Source organism: Mastigoproctus giganteus, chromosome 6 (assembly GCF_048544385.1).
Source record: "Mastigoproctus giganteus isolate SK-2022 chromosome 6, ASM4854438v1, whole genome shotgun sequence".
Classification (NCBI taxonomy): domain Eukaryota; kingdom Metazoa; phylum Arthropoda; class Arachnida; order Uropygi; family Thelyphonidae; genus Mastigoproctus; species Mastigoproctus giganteus.
In genome coordinates this window covers 235,167,237-235,179,625 of record NC_143580.1, presented here as the reverse complement: position 1 = coordinate 235,179,625, position 12,389 = coordinate 235,167,237, and the positions used below count along the sequence as shown (strand labels likewise).

The 12,389-nt window shown below is 37.6% G+C and overlaps 1 protein-coding gene across 2 annotated transcripts in view; it reads right to left on the bottom strand.

Annotated features, from left to right (window-relative positions):
- Positions 1-12,389, bottom strand: part of pcx (pecanex) — a 743,348-nt gene that overhangs the window by 4,671 nt on the left and 726,288 nt on the right. For both annotated transcript variants that reach the window (XM_090376780.1, XM_090376781.1), the window contains one exon: positions 3,145-3,260. In XM_090376780.1, the coding sequence (XP_090232906.1) occupies positions 3,145-3,260 (116 nt within the window). The remainder of the gene's footprint in view (positions 1-3,144; positions 3,261-12,389) is intronic.

Here is a 12,389-nt window from a genome sequence, read left to right as displayed (position 1 = left end):
ACCATACTTGAAGTCTGTCTAGATCACTCTGAAGAAGCCCTGCTTTGCAGTGATCATTAACTACTCTACCAATCTTTACATCATCTGCAAATAGTAGTAGTAGTAGTAGTGGCATGTGATGCAAGAAAGCAAGTGTATGAGCAAAAAAAAAAAAAAATTTTGCACAACCATTCCCTCTAAATGTTTGTCCAATTGCTCAAATTTATTTAACCTATCAACTTCCACAATGAATGAAAGATGGAAGTTTGTTCCAGCAATTAACCACCCGCTGGCTAAAGACAAATTTCTGCACATCTATTCTACATCTGTCTTTCCTTAATTTGAATTTATGCCCCCTTAGGTTCATAATCTGAACAAATGAAAGAATCCCTTCAGAATTCAGCATGCTCAACCCATTTAGACATCACGCCCTCTACCCCCTTCATCGATGGCATTTATGAAAATCAAAAACAACAGTGGTCCTAATACTGATCCTGGGGGAACCCCACTTTTTATATCAACCCAACCTAAGGAATAACCATTTATCACAGCCCACTGCCTCCTAAAGCCATCCTGCTATCCATCTAAGGATTTTCCCTGAGATTCCAACCTGAGCCAAAGGCTTTGCTCAAATCCAAATAAACAGTGTCAAAATTATTCTCTAAATCCAGTTCTTGAGTGACCTGTCAAAATAGCTAACCAGATTAGTTAAACATGATTTTCCCTTTACAAAACCATGCTGAGTATCCTTCAGAATCCCATTTCTATCTAAATGATCCTGAATTCCACCCATTATCACTGTCTCCATAATTTTCTCTACTACTGACCGACCGGTAATTTCCAACTTCACTCTTAGAACCATCCTTATGTATTGGAGATACATTGGCACTTTTCCAATCCAATGGAATCACTCCCGAGTCCAGTGATGCTCTCATAATTAGCCTCAATGATTCAATGCACTCACTTGCTGCTTCCCTTAAGATTATAGGGTATATGCCATTAACCCCAGGAACCTTACTGGCCTGTAGGCTTTTTTTTTTGTGCCATTCCAGTATTGTAACCAATATTTAACACGAAAGTGGATTCTTTTTTTATGAACCCTACAATTATTCTCCTGAATAGATGAATATTTACCCAGACTTTTGGATGCATAGATAGTCCTGTCAGAGTACATATATGTGTGTGCATGCACAGACATACACACACCTTGGATAGACATGAACTTACACTGCTCTAAATTGATTGAGTTACTAATTACCAAAAATAATGAAAAAAAAAAAAAAAAAAAAAAAAAAGGTAAACTGCAGGTAAAAACCATTATCAACCCACTGCAGGATGGAAGCCTCCTCAATGATTCACGTTGAGGGAAATGGATCATAATCTGCCACACTGGTATAATGCGGGTTGGCAGATTCACCGTATTTAGCAGTCAGGGGCTTGAACTCTAGTCTACTCGAGGAGTGTGTGCTATTGCACTCCTGCTCCTGACCATTTGGCTACAGAGGCTGCTCTATTGGAAATAATACACTTTAAAGTAAGATTCAAAATCAATAGAACCCGTGTATATAGCTTTGAAAGATTCCTGAAGTTTAAAATAAGAAAAAAAAAAAAAAAAAAGAATCATAACCAGAGGCTTCTTTTGCTGAACAGAAAAATTGAAACGTACCTTCTACTTTTTTCATTTAAATTCATTACTGCAATGAAAAAATAATGGCATACCAAGAAAATTCTTTGTTGTTCCATGAAATGACAACATGACATTTTTCCTTGTTCCTGTTTTATTCAAGCTATATCTTTTCAAGGAGTTTTTTAATTCCTTTTATTAAAAAATATAAATTTTAAATATGTCATTGGTAGAGACTATAGTATAAAATTAAATTTTCTAGTTTAATTTACCAAGAATGGATGGTTAAAAATTCTCTGTTAGGGAAATTAGAGCTATAAGTAACAAGTCAGGAAATACTCTTCTTCTTTTTAAGCGCTGCACAACACTTATAATGGACTTCATTATGCTTGCATGCTATGAACCTGGGTGATTACTATGAAAATGGATAGTCCAGAAGTTATTAAAAGTAATTTTAACAATCCCTTTCCTTGCTGTCCCCCTTTTTTTGCTATAGATTGTAATTTGGTGTAGATATAATTAAAAAATCACGATTGGACTAAAGCAAATTTTTAATCAATTAGGTAAATATACAGATAAACAAGTATTCTTTTCACTTCACATCAATAGATATCAGAGCTGCAATGGCTCAATATGTTCTATGTTATATATCAGATAAGAAAAGGAGGAATTACCTCTATGATGTCTTGTAGAACACTTCGGTTCTGATATGCTCTGTTTTTGACTGAACTATACAAAACACAATCCCCAGGGGCTTACATCTGATGAGTATGGGCTTGGCACACCCAGGGTCCTAAGCTGGATATCATCATTCTTCTCTTTCTTGGTGATTTCCTTCTACTTTTGTCTCTCTCTCAGGGTAACCCGAGAATTTTTTTTTTTTTTTTTGCTGGTGCAGCATAAGCCCAGGCTTCCTTGCACCAAAAAGCTAATAATAATAATAATAATAATAATAATAATAATAATAGTTTACAAGTATTCCTCACACTCGCAGATAAAATCAATGATCGAATGCACCCCGGAATCAAAGGCCCACGGATCCCAAGCCTGACACCAAATTACATCGAACCACCAACCCTAATCTTTGAGTGAGAGAAGACAATAAGTCCGTACTTTAAAAACAAATTAAATGCTTTGAAAGCAATTTACATGATGAATCCATTCTTTAACACTTTAAAATAAATATTAAAACATAAAAAATAAAAAAAAACATTAAGAATCCTCAGAGACATTAAGAAACTAAAAGAATTTTGGATTCATCATGTAAATTGGTTTCAAAGCATTTAATTTTTTTTTTAAAGTACAGATTTATTGTCTTCTCTCACTCAAAGATAAGGATTGGTGGTTTGATGCATTTTGGGGCTGCGAGCCTCCGATTCCTGGGTGCATTCGATAATTGATTTTGTCTGCGAGTGTTAGGAATAACACTATTTGTATAGTTGATTCAACAATGGAGAGTATCAGCACAGAAGTGTTCTACAAGACATCAATAGAGGTAATTCCTCCTTTTCTTATCTAATTTACATTTCATAATAACTAACCTCTTGGAGCACTGTTCACAACTCCACCGTGGCCAGGAGCATTATGGTCAAATCCACAATCATCCTGCCTTCCTGTTCCTCCACTGGAGCAGCCTTCACCACATCTGGTTCGTAGCCTTAAACAAAAATGAAGAAATTTAGATCTTGTTTTGTCGTATACAGAGAGCATTTAAGCTTTATTATTCCTTTAGTGGACACAAAAAAATATATAAAAAAAGAGTGGTCCTATTATTAATGATATTATTAACAAGTGAAAATTCTAAATGGATAATAATCGCAAAAGGTACTGAGCTTTTGAACAGTATCTCTTACTAAGAGATACTGTTCAAAGTTTAGACCTAAATGGATGTTAGATGAACTGATGAGCCTAGTTGCAGAGAGGAAAATGCATGGAATGATTATAAATTAACAGGGGGACATGGAATCTTACATGTATATAGCAATGGTAAAGTACAAAACTAATGTGCCTTAATGACCTAGGTCATTAAGGGTAATCTGCCCTCAGTTTCCTTAGGCAAGCTAAGGCAGATTACAAAAGTCCTGCCCCTGTACCATAAAAATAAAACCAAACCAAAACAAAAATTGTTGGCTAATAATGCTAAGAAAGGTAGAAGGAAGGAATGGACAATATTGGCGCACCAGATATGAATGGCATAACTACTGATGATCCTGTTCAGAAAGCTGACAAACTAAATAAATATTCTGCATTCTACATGCATGCATGAAGAAATTTCTAACAATGGGAACATCAGAAGTATACCAAGTTATGCCATTCATAACTTGGTATATTACAGACCTAAAGTAAGCTTGATTTTTGTTCCAAGGAAGATGGATTTAGTGGTTAAAAAAGTATTGCAGGATCATCTTAATAGATGATCAAAGATATCTATGAAGGTCATCAAAGATAAATGAAATCAGCATGGATTTATTAAAGGGTCTTGGAAAGGGTGGGGATCCTGTCTCACCAATATGAATAGCTACTATGATGGAGTAGCAAAGGAACTGGATGAAAACAATAATTTTGACATTGTTCCATAAGAAGGAATGCTGTACAAATTGTAGCAGTGTGGCATTATGGGGAAAAGTTACTGTTATGGATAAAAGGATGGTTGAGTGGGAGAAGACAGAGAGGTGATACAAAGGTTGGGTTGGCAGGGTGATTAGCGACAGTAATCAAGCTATGCTACTGCAATAAGATCTAGAAAAATTAGGCAGACGGGCTGAGAAGTGGCAGCTGAAGTTCAACATTGACAAATGCAAGGCACTTCATATGGACAGCAGTAATCCCAAAATAACATACCAACTGTGTGTTAAAACACTCAGGGTAGAGAAAGAAAGAAAAAGATCAGGGGAGCAGTTGTGCAGTGTAGACAAGCTTCAAAGACAACTGATGGGGTTTACAGGAATTTTTTTTAGCAGGGAAAAAGGAGGTAATTATTCTGCTGTATATGGCAATGGTAAAGTCACATCTTGAGTACTGCATACAGATCTGAAAGTCAATCTCATTTTAAGAAGGCTTTGGATCTGTTGGAATGGGTGCAGTGATGAGCAGCAAGATTAGTGAGTGAACAAAAGGGTGCTCTTAACAGGAAAGACTTCAGTTCTGCAAATTGCATCGTCGAAACTAGGACCTGCCTGGAGATCTGGCAGAGATGTTTTAGGCTTCGAATGAACTGAGTAGGCTAAATGTTGATGGCATCCTTACTCTAGTTCAGATAACACTCATAAGGTGGGGGGGGGACAAAAATTTAAATTGAGGAAGGATGGTTAGATGTGCAGAAATTTTCATCTGGTGTCATAGTAGTAGTGGCAAGTGATGCAAGAAAGCAAGTGTATGAGCTTATGCAGCATCAGCCAAAAATAAATAAATAAATAAATAAAATAATAATAATTCATACAATTCACATAATTCCCTCTAAATGATTGTCCAGTTCCTCCTTAAATTTATTTAACCTATCAACTTCTACAACAGATGGAAGTTTGTTCCAGCAATTAACCACCCGCTGGCTAAAGGCAAATTTCCGCACATCTATTCTATATCTGTCTTTCCTCAATTTGAATTTATGCCTCCTTAGGTTTGTAATCTGAACAAGTGGAAGAATCCCATCAGAATTCAGCGTGCTCAACCCAATCAAGGCCTTATACACCTCAATCAGATCACCTCGCAGGTGCCTAGTCTCCAGCCACTGCAATTTGCAGAACTTAAGCCTCTCTTCATTCCCCTCACCAATCTTGTTGCCCTTCTCTGTACATGCTCAAACAAATCTACATCCTTCCTAAAATGAGGCCTCCAAACCTGTAAGCAGTACTCAAGGCGTGGCCTAACCATTGTCTTATACACAATGACAATCACTTCGTAGAAGTGGACAGTTTGAATAAATTTTAAGGAAGAATTATTCAAATTATTAGTGATGTGGGAGGGTGGTTGTTTTTATTTTGTGGCTGTTGCTGTATAAGCCTCCTTCCTTGCATTATTTGCATGAATTACAACACTGACACTTATTTCATGCCAGAACTAAACACAGCTTTTCATCTCCCAAAAGCACAGCACAGACATAGTCATAGACCCAGTATACCAACTGGATTATGAGTGTGACTCGTGTAAGTTGGGTCAGACATACATAAGATGGAATTAGAAAAAGGAAGATTAAGAAAAGAGTATCTGACTGAAATATTTCCAAATTCTGAAATATCCAACTATTCCTGACATAGGCACAACATGTTTGGCTGGAAGAATTACATATACTATACTATCAGTAGATACATATAACATCCCTAGAGAATATAAGGAATCATTTTTGATACATTTCCTAATCCATTTAACAGTCATAAAAATCTGAATTAATTAATTAATTAACAACTTCAATGAACAGGTAAGAATGACAGTGACAAATAAGCACAGAACAAGACAGATTCATTCTACATCCAACTAAATCCACTCCAGAAATTTCCACCTAATCCCAGTCTGTAAGCCACAAGGCAGAAATGATGTCACTGCTCTGAGTAGTTAGACTACCTAAGGTTAGAAAAGGAAAGATAGATCATCACAACTTAGCATCCTGCAACAAGCTCTTATTCTAAACTTCCCAAGATAACAAGGCAGACATTTTTTTCACAGACAAGGTGGTGGCATAACAGCCAAAACATTACAGTATCATACAATTTTTTTCTGTATTCTACTACTTTATTCACTTTAAGAGTTAAATTTTTTTTTCTCTTTTCTCTTAAAATGTTTAATCTTGCACTCTCATCATCACAACTATTGCCCAGAAAATTTAGGTAGTTTAAGTGAAGAGCAGGGAGAAAGATTCCATCAGAATTTAAAGCAAAAAAGTACAAGGGGAAATGGAATGTCGGTATGATGGCTGATTACTGCTGGATACTAAAAAGAGGGAAATAGCCACTGAATCTAGCTGTGTGAAGTAAAACGGTGAAAGTTTAACCCAGGCCGGTGTATAAGAAATCTATTTGCAACTATATATGCTTGACAGGAGGACATAGCCTGTTGGACAGACAACTTGAGTAGTTGATACCCGCTAATTTTCGTAAAGTCGGACAAATGCTAATAATTTATTGTAATTTTTCCTTGTAGTGGAACTGCGATTTCATTATAGATTTAAAATAAAACTTTGTGGATTTTTTCCAAAAAAGGACAGTATAGGCTATTTTTGGAATATTAAATTTTAGAAATATATATTTTAAGGCACGGATTTCTTCTGCCTTGTCTAGATGATCCTGCAGTGCTTCTTTAACCAGTGGCCCATTAATTTCTCTGGAACAGAAGTTAAACTAACAAGTCTGTAATTACTTCTTTCGCCCTTTGATTCTCCTTTGCGAATTGGGGTCACATTTGCACATCTCCAGTCTATGGGTACCTCCCCTGAGTCCAAGGAAGCTCTCATAATTATGGCTAAGGGTTTGCTTATTTCCTTTTCTGCTTCCTTTAATATAATTGGATAGATCCCATCCACCCCAGGTGCCTTTCTTGTGTTTATCTTCAACAGTTTCTCCTCCACTTTACTCCCAGTTATTTCAAGATTCTCTAGCTTACTGCCAGAGTTTACTACACCTCTGGCATTCCCCTCCCAGAATAACTCCTCATGTGTAAATGTAGACGCAAAACAGTCATTTAGTCTGGCAGCTATCTGAGAATGATCATCTACAGTCAAACCATTGATATCAAGTGGGCCAATCTGATTCATTCCCTTCCTTTTTTAGGGTTGAATTTGAAAGTGTCTGCAATTCTGCCCAGACACGACAGGAGGGAGTATATGATGAGAGCCTTGTTGATCAATTCAGCCCTGGAAAGATTGTGCAAGGCTCAAGGGGTAGAATTTTTTTCAGCCTGGACTGTACTTGTTAACAGGAGAGATTGCTTCTACAGGGATGGGATACACTTAAATAGAAAGGGTGCAAGAATATTTGCTGATGCTATCGAGGCAGTGTTAGGTGGGTCGGAAAACTGCTAGCTTGGGGGGAGACAAAGACCAATAGATTGACAGTAGCCACTGGCAGAGGTGAAAGAGATTCTTGCACTGCTTCTATTGGAATGAGCAGAAGCTTGAAAAACAAGATGCTTGATATTTCAGAGACTGCTGGGAGCCATTGCGGTACAAGTAAACACATGGGTTGTGTTAGGGTAGCTAAGAATAGAAACAGGTGCAGGTATACTTGAGTGTACACCAATGCTAGGAGTTTAGTAAACAAATTTGATGAATTTGAGGTATTGCTCAAAACATCAAAGGCAGATATTGTCGGGATATCAGAGACGTGGTGTCACACAGATATAAGGGATGCGGAACTGCAATTTGGGGAGTACAACGTCTACAGAAAGGATAGACAGGATAGGAAGGGGGGGGGAGGGGTTATGCTATTAGTTAAGAAACACATAAAAACCAAGGAAGTGAAGCCAGTCAACATCGCTGGATAGTGCAGTGTTGAGTCAGTTTGGTGTGACATAAGCATTGGGAGATCAAAATTGAGAGTAAAAGTGTGCTATAGGCCTAATGACTCTGATGAGTATAATAAGAAACTGTACAGGGAAATAGAGTGGGCCAGTAAATCAGAGAGTCTTATAATGGGAGATTTTAATTGATCAGATATTGACTGGAATTTGGGGGTTGGTCACTCACACACTAGCAGAGCTTTTGTGGATTTATTGGATGATTGTTTTCTACATCAGCATGTTTGGGAGGCAACTAGAAGGAGTAATACTCTTGATTTGATTATCAGTAGTGATTCTTCATGCATTAAGAATCTGCAGATAAATGAACCACTAGATGGCAGTGATCACAGTGTGCTGAAGTGGGATTTACTCAAAGAGGTAACTACCATTAGGGGTAAAGGGAAGGGTTATTGCTTCCGTAAAGGCGACTACGATGGACTGAGACAGTATTTAAATTCTATACGGTGGGACCTGATAATGTTACTGACAGCAAATTCAAAATGGGAAGCATTCAAAGAACTTATCTTGGAAGCTACTAGGCTTTACATACCAACTAAGAAATATTGTTCAAGGTTCAGGCCTAAATCGTTGTCAGATGAACTAATGAGACATATGGCAGAGAAGAAAAATGCATGGGATACATACAAATTAATGGGTGACATGGAAGCCTATGATAGATATAAGTTGGTCTGTAACCAAGTCACAAAGGAGATTAGGCAGGCAAAGGCAGATTATGAGAAATCCTTGGCAAAGGACGCAAAGAAAAACAGAAAAGAGTTCTTTACCTATTTAAACTCAAGAGGGAAAGGGATGAATCAGATTGGTCCACTGGATGTTGATGGTTCAACAGTTGAGGATCCAGCTCAGGTGGCTAACAATCTAAACGAGTATTTTGCATCTGCATTCACACATGAGGAGTTATTCAGGAAGGGGAATGTCGTAGGTGAAGTAAACATTGGCAGTGAGCTAGATTATTTTCTAATAACTGAGAGGAAAGTGGAGGAGAAATTGTTGAGGATAAACATAAAAAAGGCACCTGGGGTGGATGGGATCTATCCAGTTATATTAAAGGAGGCAGCAAAGGAAGTAAGCAAACCCTTAGCCATAATTATGAGAGCTTCCTTGGACTCAGGGGAGGTACCCATAGACTGGAAATAGAAAAGTGGGATGCTAGCAGGTCAGCTCTGTCTTTGGCTGAAGTGGCAATAAAACCATCTGGTCTTTACTGAGGTGGGAATAGAAATGGACAAAAGTTGCAGGAAATAGCTCTGGCATGAGACCAGAATGCTCGACTACCATTTGGACAAGAAGTAAGTTTTCCGGCAAGTTCTCTCTTAGCCTGTTCAAAATCTGGTTTGGACTGATTAATAACTGCTTTTCAATTGTTGCGAGCTTATATAGGTAGAAAACGAATGTGGAGATTTGGATACAAGCCAATTGAGACACAGAACATTCTTATCATGAACAGCCTTAGCACATTTATTGGAAAACCAAGGTTTAGATGAAGAAAGAGATTTTAAGGTGGAATGTGGAATAATGGATTTCATCCCTACAAGAATAATTTCACTGATGCAATCTGAGCAAATGTTGACATCAGAAGATTTGAAACAGTAATCCAACCTTGGAAAAGAAATGTTGCAGATCATCCTATTTTGCATTCTTGTAATGCCAAACAACACAAGGTTGAGAATGACCACGAGAGAAAAGCTCTGTTGGAGAAGAGACCATCACCAAGTTGTGATCTGTGAGGTGCCCAGACAATGATTTATGTCAGCCGGTTGTTTGTTAGAAAAAACAAAAAAAAACAAACCATGTCGGCTGCATAGTTAGGATTGTGTGGTATTCTGATGTACCTAGAGGACTACTCACCTCATTTGTGCACCTAGATGGGTTGTTTGTGAGAAAAAGATAGTGTTGGCTACATGGTTAGGATTATCTAGTATTCTGGTAGATAAATGAATAATCTCTGTGAGGTCATTAGTAATTGCAAAAGCATCAGCATTAGTCCATGTAATTTGGAAAAAGGAAGCCTACTGCAGTTGTGAACATTAAAATTACCAAGGAAAATTACCTCACTGTTAGAAAAGTTGGACCAGAGAAAGTCAAAGAGTTCCAAGTGATTAGTGGAGTTAGGAGAATGATAGAGGCAACAGATGATTTTGACAGAATGTGGTAGAGAGATTTTAAGCCAAAGAAAATCAAAAAACGGAGATTCCAAATTAATAAGTCTCTGAGAGACTTAGAGCGGACATACAATAAACCCTTGCCAATCGGAGTAATTGGAGGGGGGGGGGAGGTCATCCAGATTAAGCGATAATCCGAATCAGTGAAGCAAAAGATAGCCCTAAAAGACAAAAAAACTTAGAACACAAATAAATAGAAAATTTAATGATATAGGTAGTACTGATGAAAATAAACGAAAAATATATTACTGTAGAGCCTTTATGTAAAAGACAATACATTTATCAGGTGGTGCTGGTGTCGCACGTCAACACCACTTGATCATTGCTGTGAATACCACTTAATTAATACAGCTTCTTTCAGCAACAATTTTTTTGGCTTTTTTAATGTCTGTCTATTTCATATACTGCTTTTATCACTCCCCACATTGAATTTTAAAGGAAATGTCTTTATAGATTCTTTTTGTTTTTTAATATCTGATATGGCCTGTTGGCCAATACCAAATTCTTCAGCAATTTTTTTTCCAGGAACACAATTTCAAGTTCTATCACTTTGAACTTGTTAATGATAGTTAAGGTGTTTTCTTTTTATTTAACTTTTTAATTCTTTAGAACCCATAATTATATAAAATATGTTAACTCATGTACATAAGCATAAAGAAGTATGAAAATGAAGCGATATAAGCAATAACATCCATCCGACACTCAGAGTCAACAATGATACTGAACAACACACAAGACATGTAATGTTGTAATGTATGTTCCGTCCCTCTCTGTATACTCAATCAGCATGCAGTGAGAGTTACTCACCTGCCTTCCTAAATCTCGTGTGTCTTTCAAAGTACAGTACTCAACTGTGAACAGAATTTTTCATATTTCAATCTGGATTATCCAACATCTGGATTAACTGTAACTATATTAGCGAGGGTTTACTGTATATGCACAAGTACCACCTTTGAAGTGAAAGGAATCACACAGCAAATAATTTGGACAACTGAGATGGGCAGTGGTTGAATCAATTGATAACTGGGATGCTGTCAGAAAGAGTACATGTGGTTTGGCAGACTGTAAGTGGAAATGAACATCATCGAGACTGGAACTGAGACCACATATATTTGTGAAATGAATGAGGAAGTGTTTGGAAGGTACAGTTTTTTTCGCAGCTAACTTTGTTCTATTAATTTGACAATTAATGATGTATTAATTAATTCAGTAGTAAGAAAAGTTGGGGGGGGACATCTGTATGAAGTAATGATATTTTTTGTTATGGTATACACATGACAAGAGCACTGCCAGCTCCTTGACATAATGTGGCCTCGACAATACCGCCCCCCCACATACAATAATTCCCGGTTTATCTGAAATAAAGAAGAACAAAAAATAACACAAATAAAAAAAAGTAGTTCAGTTTTATTAAACACCCTCCAGTCACTATCTGGTACAGTAGAGGCAGCAAGATTATAACTAGCTGATCCGGAAGTCTCCTGGAGAGTTACCAATAGGTTTGGTCCAGTGGGCTATCTAGTAGCTGGCCTGTGAATACCGTTTTAGAGCTGTACCCTCAAAATGTAAGGAAGATTGGATCTCACCAAGATGTCCACTATAACCTCAAAAGACATCAATCGTACTGCATGATGGAAGAGATGGGGAGAAAGGGGTTTGCTGGAGCTTTGCTCTGGAGACTAAATGCGGGTGCATTTAGTTTCCAGAGACTAAATGCACCAATAAGCAGTGGTGGTGGTATTGCACTGGTTGATGAGTGCCATCTGCCACCTAGTATTGCCTGGTAACATAGCGGGGTGGCATTCCTCCGTGTGGTGTGGGTGTCACACCTCGACCCCCCCGCTTATGTTAGTTTGCACCTTGGCAGTCAACTTCAGTATAATAAGTGCCATATTTCAGGACTTGCACATGGGGCAAGTCCTGAAATATGCACTGGCCTACGACCCACCGTAGTTTCCCTGGTAAGGCTTATGGCCAGTCTGCCTCTGTCAATAGAGAAAAAAATATGAAATTGTGAAACACTTTGCATGAAATGAAAGACCATGTGATATTGCTACAGGCGTAAATGAGGCAACGCCAAGAATTACATAGAATGCAGAGAAAATAAAAACAACTTT